General features: G+C 36.2%; 1 protein-coding gene across 1 annotated transcript in view; it reads left to right on the forward strand.

The window, feature by feature from the left end:
• The window catches only part of LIG1 (DNA ligase 1), an 87,555-nt gene that overhangs the window by 18,073 nt on the left and 45,389 nt on the right, over nt 1-24,093 (forward strand). Inside the window, exons 2-6 of the mRNA XM_089824937.1 lie at nt 10,329-10,445; nt 10,898-10,999; nt 11,076-11,180; nt 11,458-11,688; nt 11,780-11,874. Of these exons, the coding sequence (XP_089681063.1) occupies nt 10,329-10,445; nt 10,898-10,999; nt 11,076-11,180; nt 11,458-11,688; nt 11,780-11,874 (650 nt within the window). The remainder of the gene's footprint in view (nt 1-10,328; nt 10,446-10,897; nt 11,000-11,075; nt 11,181-11,457; nt 11,689-11,779; nt 11,875-24,093) is intronic.

A 24,093-nucleotide genomic window follows, 5' to 3' on the forward strand; every position in this document is an offset into this window, starting at 1 on the left:
AAGAGTCAACAATCTCTGATTAGATAGTCTTCTGATTAAGCTTAAGAACATTGTATTCAAATTTGTGAATTCAATAAAGGATCATTTTTGGTGTGGCTTGGTTTTTCACCCTCAAGTAGAGGGTATTCCCAGGATAAATTGTTGTGAAATTTGTTCTTGTTTGTTTTTGAGTTTTAGAATATTGGTTCTTATGCTTTTCTGGTTCAAAATTTAACATTTATTACATATACAACAATACATCAGTCAAATCAGAGTTGAAAAACTTAGACTTGGCATTAACTCAGTTAACCCAATTTTTAAACAAAACTTGGACTTGCCAAAAACTTAGCAATGAATCGACACTTTTATGGAACATTTCAAAATATATAATTTCTTAGAATATTCTTAAAAAACACACATATCTACCACTATTAGTATATTCTATTCTGTAGCATTGTTTATTGTAATATAATATATTAAAACATTAGTATTGTCTATTATAATATTTATTTGATAGTATAAATATTGTTTATTGTAATTGTATTCTGTATTAAATAATAAAATCTAATAGTATTATTACCAAGCTATGAATGTAGCCATGTTAATATGAAAATATGAAACAAATAGGAAAAGGTATTTTTTAAATGTAGATGTAGATGCTATTAAACAAATATGTTATTAAAATTGGAATTGGATTAAACAAGCCCCATTGATGTGGATGTTAATAAACACATATTTAATAATAAATATATTTGTCCCATGTTGTAACAGCTCATCAAACAAATATGTGCAATTTCAATCAGTGAATATTAAACAAATATGTGGGATTTCTATTAGAGTTAAATATCTCTATTTTTGTTTCTCTCTCTTCTGTAGATTTATTTCTATATCTAATGGTCACTCCTCTTCCATGTTTCCATATTTTCTCTATTCAATATGGAAAGTCTCTCTTTGTATTTCTCTCTCTTTGTTTGTTAGAGAAACATTATTGTGTATACTTGTATACTAAGTCACAAGATACGCTGAATTTCATCCATGAAGTTCAAATTTCAACGAATTTTTACCCTTTCCAAGCTTCATCTTTATGATATTTAATATAATACTGTTATTTATTGTTGATACATAGTAGCTACAGTCAGATATAAAGATGATAGTTTGTATACATGTATACATGTCTGCATGTATGTATGTGGGTATGTATGTCAGTTCACTATGTGAACTGACATACATACACACATACATATTTCTTGTGCTCAATAAGAATAATCATTTCAATTTACCTGGAGATAAAACTATCATTCTTATTCAATCGAAACTCTATGGATTAACAGGTCTACTGAAATCTTTACCAGCAGATACTAATATAAATTATCTTCTCTGGCATAGATCGAGCAATGATCACTTATAGAACAGATCAAGTAATGACCGTGTATACTAATAATAAACCATACTATAAATCGAGCAAATATACAGATCGGTAACTTGCGAAAATAACATTTGGTTAAGTATTAACTAAAACCGATCAAGGCTTTGTTTCGAATTTGTTTATTTGAAAAGCCATGTCATGAGCGGACATGGCTTCACGCTGTGGAGACATGTACTGTCATGACATGTTTTTTACATACACTATATATACTCAGCCGAGAAGACCAAGAGAGGCATCAAAATTAGTAAATGCTCTCTCATTCGTTGTTCGGCAACTTCCAGACTCAAAGGTTAACCAAGCACTCAGATTTATATTTGTATTCCATTGCTATTGATACACTTATTCCTTCAAGAATAACCTCTGATCATAACCTGCAAATAGTTATAAGAGATTAGTACATTAGAATCTGCAAATTGCAAGATATATATATCAGTCTGATAATAAGTATAATTACATTTACATCTATAATAAGATCATTTTATTTTTATGTAATATTAAGTTATTTAGTTTAATTATTTAGCAATGTCAAACTATTTTGACAATTTTATGGATAAATTACTAATATTAAAAAATAGATAAATTTGTATAAGTTCAATTTAATGTCGATTGTTTTACGAATTTTTACCCTTGCTGAATTTTGTCCAAATTTTATGATCGACAAACTCAAATTTGAACCTTGAGACTTAGCTTGTATATATAGATCATTTATAATCTTTGTTTAATAACACATTCACTTTTTTACTATAGTAATTTCTATCTGAAAATATGAAACAAATCTGTGATTCCTTTCAAGTTGCAAACTATGATTCCAATTCTTTGCCTTATATTCTGATTCCTTGCAAGCTGTGGTTCCTTTCCCTAGTTTTCATTCTGTGAAAAAATGAGCTCTGTCATGGTTCCATTGAAGTTTAAATGCACAACAAAATTTATGTTTTCACTTTCAATGGCTTTACCTTTCTGTCTGATCAAGTTTTGGACAGAAAATGACAATTTATGGATGTGATAATTACAGCAAATTTTTCAAAAAATAGTGGTCGATTTTTATGGCCAGAATGGAGTCATGTTTTCTTGCGGTATTTTGGCACTATTTTCAACTGTCACAAGTATAAAAGTTTTTTTAGCTAAAGGAAATAACAATTTAAATATATATCGTCAAGCGTATACATAGTTAATGGAACATGAAATCCATGGCAGCAAAATAAGTATCAAAATTAATTGTGTAAGTCTGTGGTTCTCAGGAGCTAGCTTCACTCATCCAAACATCCATAGTTGTACAAGCCTTGCAGGGGCATCCAAGGTAGTTCCTTGATGATAATGGGACCATGATATTTTCCTTTGTATACATGACACTAAGATCCAAAGGATACACTCATGGTATATCCTACTCCTTGGCAATGACTACCACATCTTCCTCTAGATTTGTGTGATTAACCCATGCAAGTTCTCATTGTTAAACACATGATCATCAACTGTGTTGTTCTAATCTAACTGTAGATCCATTGATGGGTGTTTGGTGACACTTCTCAACACAGCACAAACCAAGTATTATATCCTCCCTTGAACATGGAGAACTCAAGTTCCAAACAATCTGGTAATGTTTGATCAAATAAGGTAACCCCAATCTTATACACTGTGAACTAGCGGCTTTGCATCAGATATAACTTAGTGAACACGATGTGATCTGCCTGGTAACACTCAAAGGGACTTATACTATTGTTTATGGACTTAGTTGTTTCTTTTATCTCTAAGTAGCTTTAACTTGAATGTTAAACAAATTCTATCTTCAAATAAAAGACAAATGGATAGGGGTTAGGGAATCTAGACTACCTGTAACACCTAAGGATAATTGATGAAACACAATCAACCCTGGTATCTTGGGTTAAATGTGATAAGATAACTGGTGTGTGGAGATTCATTATCCTTCTTTTGTCACTGAATATCAAAACCTATTTTATGTTAAACTTCCCTCCTGTAAACGTTATCCATAGTGAGTCTCAAATGGGTATTTGTGTGTCTAGTATAAGTTTTCGTTAGTTATCTTTGTTTAGTTTTGTCTTGTTTCGTTTTTGCACTTTCAGGTTAAAAGTATACAAAAATCTTATAAATAGCACCATCGTACATTATATTAGAGAGTTGATTGTGTTTCATCATATCATTTGGAGGCAAGAATTCCATCCTATCATTTGGAGGCACATTTGGGGTTGTAGAATCAAGCAAGTGTAAAATGGGGGTTTGGATGTGATTAAGATCAGTATTTCCCGAGCTATGGAATTGCCTGTAGCTGATCTCCTATGTACTGATCAATTTGAATTTTGAAATAGTCTAGATGCACATTTTTTTGTTAAGCATATCAGTTTCCAAGCTTTAGCAAATTTCTGCTTTGTTTTTTCCCTAAATTTCTAAAACTCTCAAAAACTAAGAATATTGAGAAAAGCACAAATAATATCAGAAAATAAAAATAATTCAGAAATGGTATTTTCCAGAATGGGGTTGGATGTTTCAGTGGTATCAGAGCACAAGTTTTCACTGCCAGCCTGTTGGGTAGTGTTCATTGGTTGCATAATATAATTGGAAGGATATCTACAGCTGAGAAGTCTACATTTGAGTTGATGCAGGAACACTCTGATCTAATGAAGGACCAAGACTACAGCTGAGAAGTCTACATTTGAGTTGATGCAGGAACACTCTGATCTAATGAAGGACCAAGACATTAGATTCTAGTCTAATGTTGATTGTGTTTCATTTATTAGTACGTCTGTGATTTACCTCAACTCTTCTGGGAATACAGTAAAAAAGTTTCCTTTGATCAAGGTGATTTTTGAGGTTTGTCTATGATGGATATTTCCATAACATACTGATATAAATGCTCATGCTAACTTTTCTACTACATCCCCGACAGCATGCTTATTGTGGTTATCCTTAAACTATAACAGGTTTGATTTTCTAATATCAGTCAGGGAAAATCGGTCTACAGGCAACAACTCACTTTGGAAGTCATTAGTATTTCTTTTCTTCATCCTAGTACTGAACCTTTATTTTAAAGCTAACAATTCACTATTTGTAAACTTCTGCATTCTTGAAATTTTTAATGACATCTAACGCATTTGGTTTGCTTTTAGTGCTGCTACTGTACATGCATAATAGATCTTATCACATTGTTATGTATACCACTATGGTGTAATCAATTTAGACATTGAAAATGAATTTTCTTTGTTCTTTTGATTGAAAAACTATTTGTGATTTTATGGTGTGATGCAAAATGACTCCAAAGCTTGTGTTTTTTGAACAATAACATGCTATAAAATAACTTAATATTGTGGGACTTGTAAGTGGAATTGTGGTCCTAAGCGCTCTTCCATGGCAGATTTGTATCACGAGCTCCTTACCATTAACTAGCATCACACCTAAACTTTTGAGCCTTTCATTTGTTATATGTGCACAATCGCAATGAAAGAAATGATTTTTTTAACTTGTGTCAACTTGATCTCATTTTAACTTTAATGTTAGGTAGTAAGGCTAATGGATATGGTCAGTGCTTGTCTATGAATAATTTAAATCTCATATATACATATTTTTTTTAACTCCTTATTAATTGTTGCCCCTTGTCCTCCCCAAACAGGCTTCTCTGCCTGACCATCCTGAAAATGTATTCCTGTGTTTCAAGTTGTCCCTGCTTTGAAAACATTTGAGAATATAGTTTTGTATGCATGTGAGCAATACATTAACATGGAAAGAACACCATTTTTAATTTCTTAGAATAATTTAGTAATGCAAAACAAATTTGAAAAATGAGAAAACAAATCTAACTGAAAGATCTTTAAAATTTGCTGAAATCTTGCTTCCACAAATGCCAAAAATCATCACAATTAAAGCTTACAGGAGACAAATTGCTGCAAGTGAGAAATGAGGGTGTGCAACTGCTGGCCTTCGCAAAAAATAAATCAGCATTTGGATCTGCACTAGCCAAATGTGTTTGGTCCTCAGGCAACTTTCTGGCTGGGTCTTACAATTGGCGAGTATTTACAATTAAGCAGCTACTCACCAAGTTTTCAAACTAGTATATTCATTTTGTTTATATGTCAGTTGTTATAAGTGAAGGTTTTCACATAAATTTTAATTAGGGTTTTAATTTTTGTGGGATTTGAGTCTTGTGGTTAGTCATCTTCAGGTCAACCTAAGCAATACTTATAATATGAACTCCATACTCCTAAAGATTTGCTAATTGAGAAAGAGGCTAGAGGGTGAAATCCCAAAGCTCTAAATATATTCACCATTTTCCCTTTTACTAACAAAAGCTTAAAGTTGCTTGTATGCTAAGTGGGTTCCCTTGCCTTCTAATTATTGTTAACACAAATGGGAAGCTTACATGATCATAAGAGAAGCCTTTGTGTTGTCTACTCCCCAATTTTGTACTATTTTTGATAGATGCTATGACTTTGCTGACTGTCAAATTCTTTGCTTTCCTACCATGTCTTCTCTTTTTCACAGTGGGGTTATTTTGACATTGTCTGCTGAAAACTATCTGATTCTTGTGGCTGCAATGTGTGCTTCTTGTCTGCCTTTTGCACCCACAATGGGCAGCCTGCCTATCAAAGGTAATGTTCAGTAGCAAGGTGTGGGAGTGTTTATTGTTTCTGCCAATTCTCTTGTTGGCTTTGCTATCATACAGTGCTAATGTAATAAGAATAAAGAGTAGAAAATATGATTCTAATTAGTGATAATATTATTTTAGTATTGAACACTGAATATCTATCATGATAATTGGTTTGAAAAATTGATATTGAACTAATATAGTATTTCAGTACTTGTAATATATACTGTAGTTTTGTTTAAGCCTATTCATTTTATGTGGTGCTCTGAACGGAATTTTTCGCTTCCCGGCCTTTTCACCTGCTACCCTCATTGCAGCGATGCGAGTGTTGTCAATTACATCCTCTCTTGTGCCTCCCATATCCCCTCTTCATCTGCTTCATCGTCTCCCACCTCCCCATGGCCGATCGTGCCCTCCTTAGCCTCACCCTCATAGCCTTTCTTCTCCCTCTCTCCACCTCCTCCTCCCTTCTGATGCTTCTCCTCCAAATTCTTCCCCTACCCACACCTTCTTTCGCTTCGCTGAGGGTGACTGTGACCTCTTCTTCCATCAACTTAGATGGCTCCTTCCCCAGGATTCCTTCGTCGATTCTAGTGATGCCTGCTACATGCTTGATTCACTTGTTGGTGTGTTGTAGGAGTTTGCCTTGCTTTCCATTCTCCACCACACCTTCCCCCTCATTTGTAGCCCTTAGCGCAAGATCTCTTGTCCAATGAACCAATGGTTTGACGAGGACTGTAAGTCCTAACACTACTCGGTTTGCTCTACCTTCTCTACTTGCTTCCTCTCTTTTGCCTGGCTAAGACTCGATTATTGCTGGTTTCTCCGCGACAAGAAGCAAATGTTTATGTTGACGCAGTATAGATCCTGTTACTCCTCTTTTCAACGGTCCTCGAAGCTCTTTTGGTGTACCATGTTTCGTCACCATCGCCCATTGCCCTCCACCCTAGACTAGAACTCCCTTGTCTCCCACACCTCCACCTCTCTACGAGATCCTTGGCCAAACTCCCCTCTATCTCATCCCCTTGCTTCTTTGCTATCTTTTCATGTTCTCCAACATTTGTGACACAGTTAGATACACAGACAACAACAAGACCGTAATGAGGAGGGATTTCAAATGAAGCTCTTCAAGCTTGGCATTACGATCTTGGACTCCTATCTCATAGTGCTCTTCAACATAGCGGTCTACATTGGTTTTCCCGACTCTTTGTCAAGACACATCATCTACCCGATACGTAAGACTGGGTAGGGCTGGAATCTTAACAACTACAAGACCATCATGATTAGGCATATGTTTGCCAAACTGTGCGTTGCTGTGAACACTATGTTATCCATGGAGCTTGATTGTCAGCACTATCGAGCCAGGGGTTAGGCCAATTTCTAGACTGATTACCAAACCATGGATCATATTCTGACTTCACAGACTATCATTGAGTAGGCTTGACATTGCTTGGTGAAAGTCTATTGTTGCTTTGTAGACTTTTGCAAAGCTTTTGATTTTGTCCCCAAGATTGACCTCTTCTAAAGGTTTAGTGATATTAGGATATTTGAGGTTCTCTTGACAGCTATGATGAAGTTATATGAGTGTGTGGTGGGCAGATTTAGAACCCCTTAGGGTTTTTCAGATATTATGCAGAGCACCATTGGGGTGAAGCAAGGTTGTCCTCTTTCCCCTACTCTCTTTGGTATCTACATTGATGAGTTGGAGACCTTCCTTCGTGACTTCTCTTTCCCTGGTGATGGCTGCTACTTACACCAAGTTTTGATGTCCATCTTGCTCTTTGCGAATGATGTGGTTCTTTTGGCTTCCACTCTTAATGAGCTCCAACGGCTCCTTGATGCATTGCCTCCTTTTGTGGTTTGCAATAGTTGGTTGTTAACTTGGGTAAGACCCAAGTGATGGTCTTCAATTGCTTGAAGACCTCATATCTCCACTTTTACTTTCAAGTGAGGAGATTGTGATCACTTCCTCCTATACTTAGTTGGGAGTTAAGTTCTTTGGGCCTCGCTTTAGTTTGAGACCTGCCATGTAGCCCCGCATGAACAAGGGGCTCGACTCCTTGGCTATGCTCGAGAGACAGTGCTTCAAACATCACTTTTAGGATACCATGACAAAAATGTCCCTCCTAGACTCTTTGGTTAGGCTGACTGTCCTTTAGGGGTACATTATTGGAGGTGCTCCCCTTGAGCATGATTGAGCTTCTGTGAAGCAAGTTCAAACCCTCCCTCTATGCATTATCAGATGCCACTGATCCACTCCTCTTAGTGTCATCTTGTTGAGTTTGGTGCTCATCCTTTTAGGCTTGGGACCATCTTCAATTTGGCTTGGTTTCTCCAATGTCTTTGAGGCTTCGTGGATTCTTTGGAGGGTCGTTACAAATACTCCTACCTGGTACTGGTCCTTTGAGGCGGTCATGATGTCTGATCCTGTTGTTAGGGCTCGTTGCCAGTTTGCTCAGGGTTCTGCTATTCTTGGTTCAATTGGGATCTTGATGGGCCATCTTCCTCCCTTTCAGTTTTCTCTGGATGTCACAACTCACCTCCTCCCCTTTCAACATGAGCTGAAGTAGCATGTCAGGACTAACATCTTCAGACAGTATATTATCACGACTTGGAGCAACCCTCCAGGGGGTCGTTGGTTGAGGATGGTTTTCTACACTGAGCACTCCATGGTTATCCAACACAACGTTAGTGTGCACTTGGTGCCTTACTCGCCATTGGACATATGCTCTCTACATCTCTTTGGGATCTTTCAGAGGGGGCTCTCATGCACTGTGTATCCAAACAGATTATGACATTGTTAGAGAGTAAAGGATATGTCTTCTTTGCCAGCTTGGGGAGGTGGAAACTGAGACTCACTTTATTTTTTGCTGCCCCGTGTTCTATGAGATTACAGGGAGGTTCCCTTGCTTATTTAGAGAGTGCATATCCCTCTTGGATCAACGTTGTCTTGCACTTTTCTTTAGGAGGCCTTGTGACTTTGCAACCACATCCCGCAACCTCAGTCATCTTCAGTGCAGTCTTCTGACCAGCTCATCACCTCATTCTTCGCTCCTGGGTCCTTGGCCTAGGGTTCTAAGCGGCCCCTTTGCCACTCTTTAGGTCACACGAGCTCTGTGAGACCTTGTAGAGGGTACACTTGGCAACATCACCCTACTTGTAGCGACTCTTCGAGACGGTCTAGTGCTCACCCTTGCTTCTGTGAGGAGTAGTTGGTTTTTTCTTTCTTTGGTTCTTGTTCTCTTGCTTTCTTGTCTTGTTTTTCTCATTGACACCTTTTGGTGCTCCTACTGTTGGCGGTTTTCTCTTTGTATGCTTTTCAGTCCCTTAGACCCTTGTGGTCTCTTGTTGGACATTAATAAATTTATCTTATCTTATCTGAACTTAATTGATGTTTCAAGCTGCATATATATGTGGTGTTTAGGATATATTTTCATAACTCTGCTAATCATATGTATTTCAATATAGAGTACTTAATCTGTTTGTGGATCCTAACATTGGCATGATAATTTGTGAGCACACTCTTTCATGAATTATTGGGAATGCTGAATTTACATAATCTTTATTGACATTTTGAGTATGGTCTGTAGAAAAAGGAGAACTTCACTTTTGACAGAAGCTAAAACATTTTAAATGACGACATCATGGGAAATAAGGGTTAACATGCGACTTCTTGTTAAATTGTCATCTCAACACAAACTGGTCAATAATTAATATGCTTTGGATAGCTAACTTTTGGTCTTGTACACCCAGAGCCTTCTTTGAATTATTTTTCGACTTTCTTCTCCCGTGGAACAAGATCTAAATGAAAAGCCTTGACTTAATGTTGCCTGACTAATGCCATTCTCACAATAGTAACTACTGTCATAAACAATTAAAAAGACTGGTGCAATTGGGCAAACTTAAGGATTCAAAATGGATCAAATGTTATAGCCCTTTATTTGCTTTAAAAAAAAATACAGCAACGGTAATGCATTGAAGTTAAACACCCTATAATTTTAGGATAAATTTCAAGCCCTATCTGTTGTCATTTTGATGTTTGAAAATATTATATGGATGCGCTTTATTCTAGCTTTTTGGGGCTTTCAAGATGTTTTCCAAGTTGTGACAATTATTTATAGGCTGAAGTGTACTAACATGGCTTACCATTTTATCTTTGTAATTTTAACCATCTGTCAAGTAGCTGGACCTTTATACCTTTGTAATTGACATTTCTGTGCACCATATTGTATATTTTTTCTGCCATATTTAGTTGGAAAATTTCATTGAGGTGGAGGTTGATTTTTGTTCAAAGAATTAAGTTGAGGTCTCTGTCTTTTTTTTCCTCTGCAGGCTTTAGGAGACTTGGGCCTTGTTGCAAAGGCAAGCCGTTCAACTCAAAGATTGATGGTCAGGCCAACTCCTCTAACTTGTGTGAAAGTCCTTGAATCCTTTCGTATCATAGCTAAGGTATTGGGCTACAGCGTATCTTGCATTTGAATTTCTTGCAAAATTTAGACTCTACAAGCATCCAAAGCAGGTAGAGTAATTTTTTTGCTTTTGAAATTTTAAAGTAGAGAGTTACAAATGTTTTTTTAGGTTGTAAATGAGAAACCTGTCAAAAAACCCTTTTGCTTTTTGGTTGATCTGGCTTTTTCAGATGTGATTAGCAAGCTGTCAGTTAGTCTACAATGCACAAAGAGATTTTTCGTCAGTGGTTTTGATGTTTGTACCCCATAATCTGTTTGGTTGGCTTCTTGTTCTGGCATATATTGAGTCGTTCGATTATTCAAGGTCCTTAAATTGCTTTTGTAATCATAGACTAGCACAGGAATCAGTATTTATGTTTTATTTTCAATGTGATATGGTTACAATCATTCTATTGGTTTGTTGTGTATTATTTTTGTAATGTTTTTATACAGGAATCTGGGAAAGAGAGTCAAGACAAGAAGCGAGCCCGCATGAAGGCTCTTCTTGTTGCTGCTACAGATTGTGAACCACAGTACTTAGTTCGTCTTCTCCAGGTACTATTTTTTTCATATGTGATTAGATGCCAAGTTTTGTTTGTTTTGATCAGCTTTTGATGTGCTCTTGATGCAGACAAAAATGCGGATAGGTCTGGCTGAACAAACAGTCTTAGTTGCACTAGGGCATGCAGCTGTGTATTCTCGGCAGTCATCAGTATCGCAGCCACAACTGGAAGAGGCAGGTTTAAATTTTGTGTTTTCTCAAAATTCAGAGGTTTGTCACATTTTTATGTTTCTCTATTTATAAACAATATTTTTCAAGCAAACGGACATGGATTTACGAATAAATGTGCAGGGGTTTGTTTAGCTGTTGGGTAATGTGGATCTTCTCCTAGTTCTTTTCTTAGAATCATTAGTTAAGGAAATCTATGGCAGAGGACCATGGGGACCATTGTCATAAAATCCATCTGTGTGATATAGGAAAATAATTGCTTAGCTGTTTACTTTATCTGCAGGCTGGAAAGATATTAAAGCATACATACTCAGTGCTTCCAATTTATGATAAAATTGTTCCTGCTTTACTTGAGGCGGGTGTGGGTAAGTTACCAGAAGTTTGTAAATTTACTCTTGGAGTGCCTGTTGGACCCATGTTGGCCAAACCAACGAAAGGCGTTTCAGAAATTTTAGATAAGTTTCAAGATATAAAGTTCACTTGTGAGTATAAATATGACGGTGAACGTGCACAAGTAAGCTTCTTCATTCACAGTCAATTGCTCTGATATTATGGCAACCTTGCAATTCACAAGATCTAATATCTTCTTGATTATGTCGAGGCAGATTCACTATATGGAGGATGGATCTGTTGAGATTTATAGCCGGAATGCAGAGCGCAATACTGGGAAGTTTCCTGATGTTGTCAATTTTATTGCAGCGTAAGTGTTTTTGTGATCATTGAATGATACTAGCATACATCTTTAGTAGGGAGATATATTGAATCTTCTTATTGTCCTTAATTGTTGTTGGAGGGATATAAGTTCATTGCATTGCAGAGCATTTGTAACTATTGATACAACTTTGTATTAAAGAATCCATTGTTTACTTGTACTTTTCAAACATATGAACAAACATTATTTTATAAAAAATTCCTCTTTCATGTTTCTTTATTCTACAAGGATACTTTGCTTCATGGTAAACCTGATACATGAGATGTACAATAGTGTAAATTAAAAGTTTATAATTGGAATATTTTTTGTCATGAGTAATGACCATTGATATATATAAATATGTGTTGCCCAAAGCAGCAGTTTCTCATAGCTTGTTTATCTATTGTCTTTGAAGTCTCGTGTACATATTTTGCACACCCTCCAACTTCAAGATAATATGCCTTTTGTATAACTGAGAAACCTATAATTGGGTTCTTCGGGTACGTATAGCCATACCAAAAATGAATAAGCTAGCTTAGGTAATTCATATATGGCTTTTAGTGGTGCAAATATAAATTTAATGTTCATCTCTTTAACCTTTCTTCATGCTATTTTAATTTTTTTTGATTGGTCATTTTTATATTTAATTTGACCTTCTAAATTGCTGTTGTGCATCATGATGCTTTTAAATTTTGAACCATTATGCTAATACCACTTGCCTGTGGTATTAATAACGAGTGTCTTTCAGTGTTACTTTTAAAATCTGATATACAAAACAATATTTGGTGTTTGCAACCTTAGAAAGCTCCTACTGAATTTCTTTTCATACTTGACGATGAAGACAAAAGGTATGACTCATAAGTTAAGCTACTTAAGCCAATTCACTTGATTACAAAAGCAGTGTTTGCACCGATTGTTGGGCTAATAGTGAACGTCTTGTATTATATTTTTTCTTGAAAACCAAAAATTTTCATTGCCTTATGTTGCATCTTTCCTTAATTATAGTACTGGCCTTTCTTTGTGTATGCTTGATAATTCAATGACGGATGGGAATTGCTGAAATGCCTAGGACATTTATATGAATCATAGTTGCAGAGATAACTGAAAATTAATGATAAATTGTGATTAATTGGGATTTCTCTTGTTGCTGTTTTATCCTACTAATTTTTCTGTATTTAATATCAACTGAATCAAGACAAGGAAGAAAATCAGGAGAAATGAGGAAGAATCTGGGAAAATAGTTAAGGAAAATTTGGTTTGCCTCAAGTTTTTGTTGTGTTTTTTTTAATTTTAATTTTTTAATTTGTATTTATGTTTTTTCTCTATTTTCTTTATTTCTTAATTCACTGATTTTGCAACTTACATCCTGATTGAGTGAAGAACTCTTTTTGTTTTTGTATGTAGAGTTCATACTGAGAAATATTTTGGCTATTTGTGTCAATGTCTGCTCTGCTATTTTGGTGCACATGCAATTGCATTCACTCTAAAAATGTTTTATTGAATTTTTTTATAATGCCAAAGACTTTTTGTTGCATGGTCTCCCCAATCTGCATGAGGGTAGAGGCCAGTTGCACTAACCTTGTTGTGGAATCAGTATATATTTCCTTGCATTTTGTCCTCGTCCTTTCCTACAATGTTCCTTGTATTTTGTCCTCTTTCATATCTCTTATTCAATCCCAGTCACCCGCCCCTAAATCAGCATGAAATCCTTATGTGCTGAAATTTTCTAACATGTGGCTAGGTCTGAATCTCTAGAGTTCCTCCAACAATATCTTCATCAATTTAACTTCTAGAGATTTGAGATCACTTCTGTATAGGAGGATCTTTGGCTTAGATTTTATAACTGAGGAGCATCCCTTCTATTAAATTTATCCAGGACTTGCATTTGGCCCCCTTTTTTGAGATTGGATGTGGTGGCTAATCCAAATCAACATTCAGTATTTGTATTATTGAAGCCTGTAACAAGTCTCCTGGTCATACAAATACAGGTCATTGTTATGATTGATCATTTGAGCTCATCCTATTTGATTGGATACTTAAAAAGAAAAGTTTTCATCTTCTACTTAAATGTTTGTTTTGTACGTATATAGTTTATTTCGGTCTTGTCCCTTCCTGGGATGCTCTTGACTGTTGATCGTACTGCCCTATATAGCTGTTGTTTGTCCTTGCATCAAGTTGATAGATACAAACCACAGTCAATAATAATTGCCTAAAATGGCATAGGTTTGAGATTTTTTTTATGCATACAATTTTTTTTTCCAGATAATTTAGCTTTGGGTTCTATTAGGTCCTCTCCACCCTTTTAAAAAATGCTATTACATGCCACTACAGACTTTCCAAATATATATATTAGAAGCTATTACACTTGTATTCCGACCACCTTTACTCCAGTTTCTAAAGACTAATGAAAGTACTTTTCTTATCAGTCAGTATCACTCTAGGTTCTAAGTACTCCTGTTAAGCTCAAATCATCCCTTCCTCAGAAATGGATGGTGTATGTAATATGCTGAAGATTTCAAAATTCTCAGTTCTCAAAATAAAAATCTGTTATTGTTGGAGAAATGACAGTTGATGCCAAACCCATTGAGATTTCTCCCTCCTTATACGCCATATCTACTTATATTATGTATCTCTTATAATTTTCCTCTCCACCCATGTCCATATGCAGCTCCTTCTTAATTTCTATCAAACCTTATAAGCATTCCTCCAGCTTATTCTCCATTGCATCCACTTTATTATTTTTGTCTTCTAATTCCTCCTTTTCATCCACATCGATATACAGATCTGTATTTAAGTTCTAGAAAACAAGAATTTCTTGCTGCTTTGTCTTTGACATGCACCTTCAATCTCTTTGGAAATGCAGCCACTACTGCCACATTCAAGCTCATGTAATGTGTGCTTGTCAAAGTCTCCCCTCCCAAAATCTGTTTGATGATTTAATGTCTCTGCAATTAAAACATTGAAAATTTTGCCCAATCTTTTAGAACGGGCATCCCATTTCACCACTTTTATTTTGTTATACCACCTCTTTCTATTCATATTACAAAATGATCTAATCATTCTCTTCAACCAGTTTATAGCAATGCCACAAATCCTTACTCATAGTCACTTTAAAAGACTATGAAGCGGCTGTATAATTTTTTTGTGACCTGCTTGTTGGAAATTATAAAGTTTAAGCCATTACAATAAGTAATTGATCATAAGGATTTTAAGATCAAGTGATCCAAATTACAATCATGTGGTTGTTATACTTAAGTTAACAAAATGATATGGGGGAACATGGAATCATACCCAACTCACACATGCATGAGACCAATAATTTGACTTGGGAAATCTTTTTGGGGAAACTCAACAAAAAAAAAGAGTCAACAATTTGTTAATCTTCGAAATAGATTCCAAATTCAATAAGCCTCATTCAATCTATGGAATCAAGTGTACGACCTCAACATTCTTGACAACATCATCACAACTTGAAGCACAACCTCTTGCACAACCTACTCCATTTGTACCACAAACTAGATGTTACCCGTTGATGTGAGTGTTGTTCCACTTCAACATGCAGAATCAATTTCTCAATGTTTTGGAGTGAAACATCAAACACTCAATCCACTCTTGATATAAGGTCATCTCTCATGCTAATCATGCAAAGTAAGATCATGGAATGACTTCTAGGTTCCATTGACTTTGGATATTCACTCAGTGAATGATGTGATTTGTTGGTAATCACATAGGGGACTCACGTTGTTTCTCAAGATTTGACAATGCACTTCTAAAGATTTGGCTTCACAATGTAAGGAAACTCAGGTGCAGAAACAACTTCCTACACTAATCCCTTAAGGAAAGTATTGTGCAAATTCCTATTGAATCCTTACAATTTCAGATTCGATATTATGTAAACAATTATATTGTAGTCAACCATGAATACAAAAAATAGACAGAGAAAGAAAATACATAAACACAAAGATATGTTGGTGAGGAAAAACCTCTCGGTAAAACCCCACCCCTCCAAAACCTACACAATGTATTATCTTCAACACAAAGGTTACAACACACTTGCAATGAAAGTTCTTTCAGGACACGGAAGACTAATTCGGTAGTAACATATGTACCAACAATACACTTTCACTCACTCCTATCCACAACCCAAAAAACACTTATATCATGTGCTTTCCATTTTAGGTCAACTTCCAAAGAACAACGGTATTAGGGTTTTACCATTCTCCAAAAACGTAGGAACCCATATTTTTTTTCGAGGCGATGCCTCGAACCCCGTGCGCTAGATGGAGACTCAAGTGTATAGTACTCAATGATCAATTGCTACATGTCTTCACGTCTTCACCCATCGTCAAATCTTCCAAAGATAGCTCTTACGCCCATAGGAATCTGTCATAACCCTTTCAGCCATGATCTCCTTACACACAATTCAAGATGCCGGCACATGCAAGTGGAGTGACTCATCAACATGCCAACTAGACATGTACACTCACACTTAATTACATTATTTGCAAAAAATACATTTACAAAACAAATAATAAGAATAGGAATTATCCAAGGTTGAGACACCTTATTCCTAACACAATGTACAATGAAAATATTGTTTTGATTTTGAATTCCTGACTTCTTGCCATACTTAAACTTAATTTCTACTTTTACTCTTAATTTTGAATGCAAGGACTTGTGAATGACTTGGACTCTACTAGATTAATGACTCTACTCACCTAGTGCAAGCTTCTAAGGAATGCTTAAAGATTTTCACATCAATATTTCTTCCTTAATCCCATCAAATAAATGCAAACTAAAAATTTAACATGAATTGATGTTAAGTACTATCATTCATCGGCTAAGCATGCAAGGCATGCTTATAATCAACAAGAGGCTAGTGGCCTGGATTTGTTCAAGTTACACAAGTGAACATCCATAACTACTTTCATTCAACTAAACACGATGAAGCAAATTCTATTCTATTCTATCTCAACAACTTTGAAATGAAATCTATTCTAAATGAGGATGAAGATAAACATGCAATAATTCAACCTTGATCACAACTATTAGTATGCAAATTGTAACAATGATAAGTAGAGAAAATTTGGAATTATCTTAGCAATAATTCTCCAACATCTCCCTTACAAATGAGAGTAGTCCTTACGCTAGGAGCTCAAGTACAATGAATGAACAAGATTAAATCAGAATCAATATCCTAGATTGAATCCTATAAACCCTAACTATGGTTGCCACCTCATCGACCAACGAGATTCAAGCATCCCAAAAATAGACAAATAACAAAATTACATGAAAGTAGCAACTTTTTAAATGATACCAAAACATGGGTCAATCAGAATTAAGCACCTAAATTACCAACCAATGAGAAAATAAAATTTCCTTTCTTTTTCTTTCTTTGCCAATTCGATGAACTTGGAACCTATGTTGTTGATTTCATTCATTGGAGGTGTAGGTTTGTGTTGAATCCTCCTTTCTGCTAACTTCATTTTAGCTCCAGATGCAACAATTTTTTTTCACACTCAGTTGCATTGTCTCTTGCTGAAGCAATGAGAAGTCTTGAGAGATCTTCCAAGAACTCACTCCTTATGAGATACCATTTTCTCCAACGTTGAAAGATCTCAATCTTTCAGTCAAGATTTCCAAATTCATGTTTTTTTTGCTTAGCTTTTCGGAGTTGAACAAATTCTCATTGCACTCAATGTGTTTGTAACTATATTGTGGATCAAAATACCAAGATGACCAATGGTGTTCCTTATCTTTTCTTAAACTACCATCTTGTGAACTAGAGCAAAGTACCATGCCTCATCTTGACCACTTTACATTTAATCATTAATCGTCAGGAGTATCTGTCATAGCCTGTAGTTGGGTTATAGTTTTATCCTTAATAGGTAGACACTCATTCCAAAGATTGTTGAAAGCATGAAATCGGGCTTTAAGTGCCTTAAGTTGCTCTACAAATCACGGGAGGAGCACTATCCCTTCTTGCACAATTCTGTCTATCCAATATCGAGTCATTAGAAGTGAAATCCTTGCATTCTCTATACTGTCAACATCTCCTCTCTCAAGGACGAGTGGTGGTGTAACTGTGTGATCTATTTTGCTCAATTGGTTTGTAGGCATTCCTGTAATAAGCTATCAACTTCTGGTTCTCCTTGTACATGTTCTTCACAATTACTTTATCCACTCCCTTTTGCATGACCCTCAGAGCATCTTGAGCCACCTCATATTCTATCTCCTTTGTAGTGGTTCCCAACTCATGCTCAACTATCTCATAATCATGTATTTGAATGTTAAGTCTTGTTTTATTTACCTTAGGGATAGCAATTTTGACCTTAGGAGTGCTAAAATCATCTTTGATCATCTTAGTCACTCCTTGCAGGTCGATTCTCTTCCTCTTCGTGCTGCATAAGAACTTCAATGTTTTCAACTAGTCCTGTCTTAACAACCTTTTGCTCACCTTGCATCACATCCCGTAGCCACTCAGGCCCAGTGCATTCTCCTAACTCTGGATTAGGCTTTTTTCTTCTTTGACTCTCAATTTGGGGGACTGCAATATCTTCACTGGGTCTTAATTTCGAGGTGGAATCTGCCCATCCTGAGGGGAATCCTCAATATCAACCATCTCATCATTTTTGTCATTCTACGGGGAAGGCATTCCTTCTGCTTCAGAGGCATTCAATGGTGAATATCTTGAAGAACTCTCTGTCATCTGATTCATAAGAGATCACTGGATGTACTTCCTTGCCCTTGGATGCCATAGTTTTTCCTTGGTTTGAAGTGGTATTGGATAAAGGAGCTGTCTCTTTCTGTCTCTTTGCTTCTGGCTCCTCCATTCTGAGTCCTTTCTTTTTTGAATCCCTGCTAGGTGGAGCCTTTGTAGTGTCCTTTCTTTTCTTACCAGCTTCACCTTGCTGCCCACTTGATGCTTGAGGCTGTCCCGACTCTTCTTCTTCTTCTATTTCTCCAACCTCCTTCATTTTATCTTATGTTTGGAGCACCTTTCTTCTTACCAAGTCAATCGTCTTTTGATCCAACCATTGCTGAGTGTAAAGGAAAATTGGAATCATTAAAGTATTGAGACTGATCTCCCTGTCATCCCTCCAATCAATTGATTCAAAGTCATGATTTGTAGTGGTTTTGAAGTCCTTTCTAAGGACTTTACCATTATCCTCTAGTTGATTAGGGATTTCTACTCTCTTAGATTTGTACATTCTGATCTCATCTGCTTTTCAACCTTAAAAATGTTCTCTTCTTGACTTCCAAATCATCACTTGCATTGGCCTAATAGTCTTCTAAATGTGGGAAGTGGAGATATCGATTCCCACGTGTTCTCTTGATCTTCCTCTTGTGATGGAAGTTTGTTCTTGACTCATTTAATCCTAGCCCATAATTTTCCAATTCCCGATCTGCTGTTTCAGCTGTTGTTGGGGATGGACCCTCACAACCAAGATTGAGTGGAAACTTAACTCCTTGTTTGTGCTTCTGCTTTTGAATTCTGTGAAGGAGACAAGTTGCCTTGCTACCTACAAGATGACTATCTTGTTTGTCGGATACATTTGGAGCTTCCTTGGGCAAATTGTACCTCCAAGTATTCAAAGACATCTGAACTTGTTATTTTGGATGTACCATGACCTTTATTCTCCAATCAACTTTTTTGCTTCCTTTGAAAGCCTCACCTATAGAGCCCCTTATGCCTTACAATCTTCATGGCAAATGCATCATTGGAAGTCTTTAAGATTGTGGAGGTGTAGCTGTGGATATCATGTGTGAACTAAGTAATCTCCCTTTCGGTTCCGCATTTTCCCAAAGTTTTCAATCTTGGGAGTTTGAACAGTCTAGCCAGTATGTAGACAAGGTAGGATGTCACATAGAATGCCTTGTCCTTTATTGTTCTCAACTGACAATCACAGTTGATGCTGATAATTTTTGCCTATTGAAACATCCCCTCTCCTAATAAGATTTTGTCTATGAAGTGAAACGTCCAAGGCTTAAATGTGCCTCCCTGTGCCTCTCCCATCACTTTGTTCAGCATCACAATGAAATCTCTGATATCCTGCTTGAAGTTCGAAATGGTTTTCTCACCCAGCTTCAAGATCTTGGAGTAGTGACTCCATGGCTCAGCCTTCCATTCTTCATTCATTCTCTTCGCACACACATCCACTTGATCATTATAGTACTGAGTGGCCTCCTCTATAGTGATAAAGACTTCTACTTTGTGAGATGGCATGTTGAATGCCATCCCGATAGCCTTTTCTGATAGCACAGTTATAAGCTTCTGTTGACCACATCGAACCGCTTTCTTTTGAGCACTGAAGTTCTTTGCACACTCAAGGAACAATTCAGTATACTGCATGGTAGGAGGGAGGGAAGCTGCATCAACTATCCCATTGTTCACTGTAATTTTCGCCATCCTCGAGTTAGGTTCACTTGTCATCCTCTGTCTCTCACTTGAATCTTATCAAGGTCCAAGGCTAGTATCTCCAGTCTTCCTATATTTTGGAGTGATAAGGGATTTTAGTGCCATCTCCTCAGTGTCTCTCTTCATTTGAACTTGCCTCTCCTTTATGTTCCCAGTTTTACCTCCCAACATCCTCCTACCTGCACAACACATCCTTAATTAAAGTTTGTAGTTTAAAAAGATTTGTTTAGCATGCTAAGGATTTGGAATTGAATCTGAATTAGTAAGCTAATCATAACCAAATTCAGAAAATCCTCATTTAAATTCCTTAATGAGAACCCAGGTCTTTGCTTTCTCCTTAATGATATTTCAATTACTTATAGAAGAAAACTAAAATTTTAAGACAAAGTCAATTAAGTCAAATTACCATCGAATTGGTCCAAATCTTTACCAAATTCAGGCTGATTGCATTTAAATAAGTAATTAAATCTGACTTTATCCATTTCAATTAAGTCCCTATTATTTCAAATTTATTGATGTAATTCAGATTATCTTCATAGAATATGAGACCTGCTATTTTGCAAACAGTTTAACAATCCCAGCATCCTCATTCCGTCTTCAAATCCTATGAGATACTGATGATTAAGGGGTGCAACCCCCTAAGCAGGCTAACCTAGCCTTTTGATTAATAAAATTTGATTATTTGATCACTTTTCAGGCCTTGACAGGCCGACTTTGTCAAAGGAAACAAATTGTTTTAAATGTTATGTATATTCCATAATAAAATTGTTGTTTTGAAGAGAGCTTGGCCAACTTTGAGACAAAGTAAATTGAAATTTCCTGTTTAGTGGGAAGATCTTGGGTGGAAATTCCTGAGTTAGAGGAATTTCTGCTAAGGCTTAGTTAAACTCTTTGGTGGGATTTCTTCCTTAATCTGATTTTTTGCTCCCATTTCAACCCTTTTTGTGAACCTCTCCATAATACCATATGATCAATTTGGCAGGTGACTGTATTTAGGTTGACAGAATTTTCAATTTTAGAGAAATAATGTGGACAGGATTCCTTTAACTAGAGGAATTCCACCATATTCTTTTAATGCTGGCTCTAGTAAACTTCCATGTCGAGTCCCAATCGTTGTCATTTGAACTCTTTGCTTATAGACCCTTCACCTTTTTTCACATGATGTTGAATATGCATTCTACATCATTCCTCCCACAGGAGTGGAATTTTCAAGGTTAGCAGAATAATCTGTTAGGAACTCAGGCCTTTGTCGGCACTTGGATGAGTATCTGAGATGTATTGATGACTAGTTTTGTCATTGATGACAACATATGTTCGTATGCTCATGACAGACACAGATTCTGTAAATCGCAGGTTGATTATCAGTTCAGCAAGGTTAGTTGGTGACAGTATTACGTATGCGAGCTTACGTGAGTGTAGTAGAATGAGTACAAATATCATATCTATGTTCGCTATACCTTATGTGAAGCTTTGGCTAAGTTACAGTTTGTTTGGTAAAGATTGGTAACATATCAGTGTACAAGAAACAGTGACAGAGATAGTTGCTGGCACTTTGGCTATATCTTATTGGCGAATGCGAATTAATCATGGCGAGCTTAGAATGTGATAGAAACTTGTTTGTGATTGGCGAATGCGAATTAATCATGGCGAGCTTAGAATGTGATAGAAACTTGTTTGTGTACATACGTTCGTGATTGGGAAGCATTTGGATCATTCTGGAAAGGTCACTAATGTTTAGCAAGTGGTATGTTTTACTGGCAAACTACTTTGTTAAGGAAATGTGTAATTCATTATTGGAAAATGTAATATTTTTATTGTAACATGTGGGAACCTTATTGTAATGATTGTAATAATGCTTATGAAGGCGTATATGCCTTGGCATGGATCTATGTAATTAATTGTATGTTGGGGAAGCTCTAACATGCTGACCTAATTAATTTTTTGCAAAGGGTGTAGAGGAAAGTTGTTTTCCTTGGTTGGGTATCAAATGAGTATGTATGGGAGAATATGATGCGAGCTTTCATGCTGGATGATCAGAGCATAGTAGATATGATGTTGGTTGGTTGAAGTGGAGTTCAAAGGAACTGTTTTGGCAAGTAAGTTGTAGATCAGTCAGCTTATGCAATTGGATATGTCATCTTGAAAGATTTATCTTTCACTTTTACTGGAGTGTTTAGGCAGTGGGTCTATTTGTTTCCTATCAACCTTTAACTGGGTTTAAACCTTCTGACAAGAGTTCAAAGGTCTCCAAATAGGGATTTGTCCTCTAATAGGGATTATTGTACTAAATGCATTGTATTTGACTCCTAATAGGGTCACATCCTTTCACACAGAACTTTTTTTCTAGTATATTATCTCGTGGCTGCCATCTCTACTGGAATTTTCCCTCTGATCAAGGGTTTCCCCAATCAACAAATCATTGTGTTATGGTGTATGGTTTCTTATTATCATGCATCATTGTTTTAATTGTTGGAGATCAAATTGATAAGTTTGGATTTAGTTATATTTGGTCACAACTAATTCAAGTCCCCACCCCCCGCCAATGTGTGGACTTCTTAACAATTGCTATTAGAGCTTATTTATTCATTTGGAGATGATGCCTGATACTACTCCTTAGGGGGAGTGGTCGTATTGTGCAAAGCTAATCCTAGAACTCTTATATAATGATTTTTGGCATAACAAAGTTTGTTGGCACTTGACATTCCTTAGTTGCATACTAGCTTGAGCTAATGCAAGTAGTTTGATGAAGATCATTATCATAGGGGCAGAAAACTTCAAATGACAAAAGATCAGTGAGATATGTTGATGTTTGGCATATTGACACATTTGCCATTGGTGTCAAAGGGGGAGAAGATCAGTGAAAAACCAAAAAAAATCAAAGGGGAGAAGATATATGTAGGAATGTTTCAGAAAGTATCAGAGTTGATCAGTGAAGGTATATGCACAAATGAAGGTTGTATAATGTATATGTTAAGGATATTCAGAAAATTGTATTATGTTGATTGTTCTTGGATTAAATGGTTTTTCACGATACGTTGCCATCAATTTCAAAGGGGGAGATTGTTAGGAATTGAGGCCTTTGTTGGTACTTGGATGAGTATCTGAGATGTTGTATTGATGACTAGTTTTGTCATTGATCACAACATATATTCGTATGCTCATGACAAGCACAGACTCTGTAAATTGCATGTTGATTATCATTTCAACGAGGTTAGTTGGTGACAATATTATGCATGCGAGCATACATGAGTGTAGCAAAATGAGTACAAATATCATATCTATGTTTGTTATGCTTTGTGTGAAACTTTGGATAAGTCACAATTTGTTTGGTAAAGATTGGTAGCAGATCAATGTACAAGAAACAGTGATAGAGATAGTTGCTAGCACTTTGGCTATATCTTATTGACGAACACGAATTAAGCATGAACTTAGAAGGTGATAGAAACTTGTTTAGGCACGTATGCTTATGATTGGGAAGCATTTGGATCATTCTGGAAAGGGCGCTAATGTTTAGCATGTGGTATATTTTATTGGGAAACAACTATGTTAAGGAAACGTGTAATTCATTATTGGAAAATGTAATATCTTTATTATAATGTGTGGGAACTTTATTGTAATGATTGTAATAATGCTTATGAAAGCGTATATGCTTTAGCATGGATCTATGTAACTAATTGTACGTTGGGAAAGCTCTAATAGGTCGACGTAATTAATTATTTGCAAAGGGTATAAAGGGAAGTTGTTTTCCTTGGTTGGGTATCAAATGAGTATGTATGGGAGTATATGATGCGAGCTTTCATGCTGGATGA

Source organism: Cupressus sempervirens, chromosome 1 (genome assembly GCF_028749045.1).
Source record: "Cupressus sempervirens isolate cs-2001-9-10 chromosome 1, ASM2874904v1, whole genome shotgun sequence".
NCBI classification, from domain to species: domain Eukaryota; kingdom Viridiplantae; phylum Streptophyta; class Pinopsida; order Cupressales; family Cupressaceae; genus Cupressus; species Cupressus sempervirens.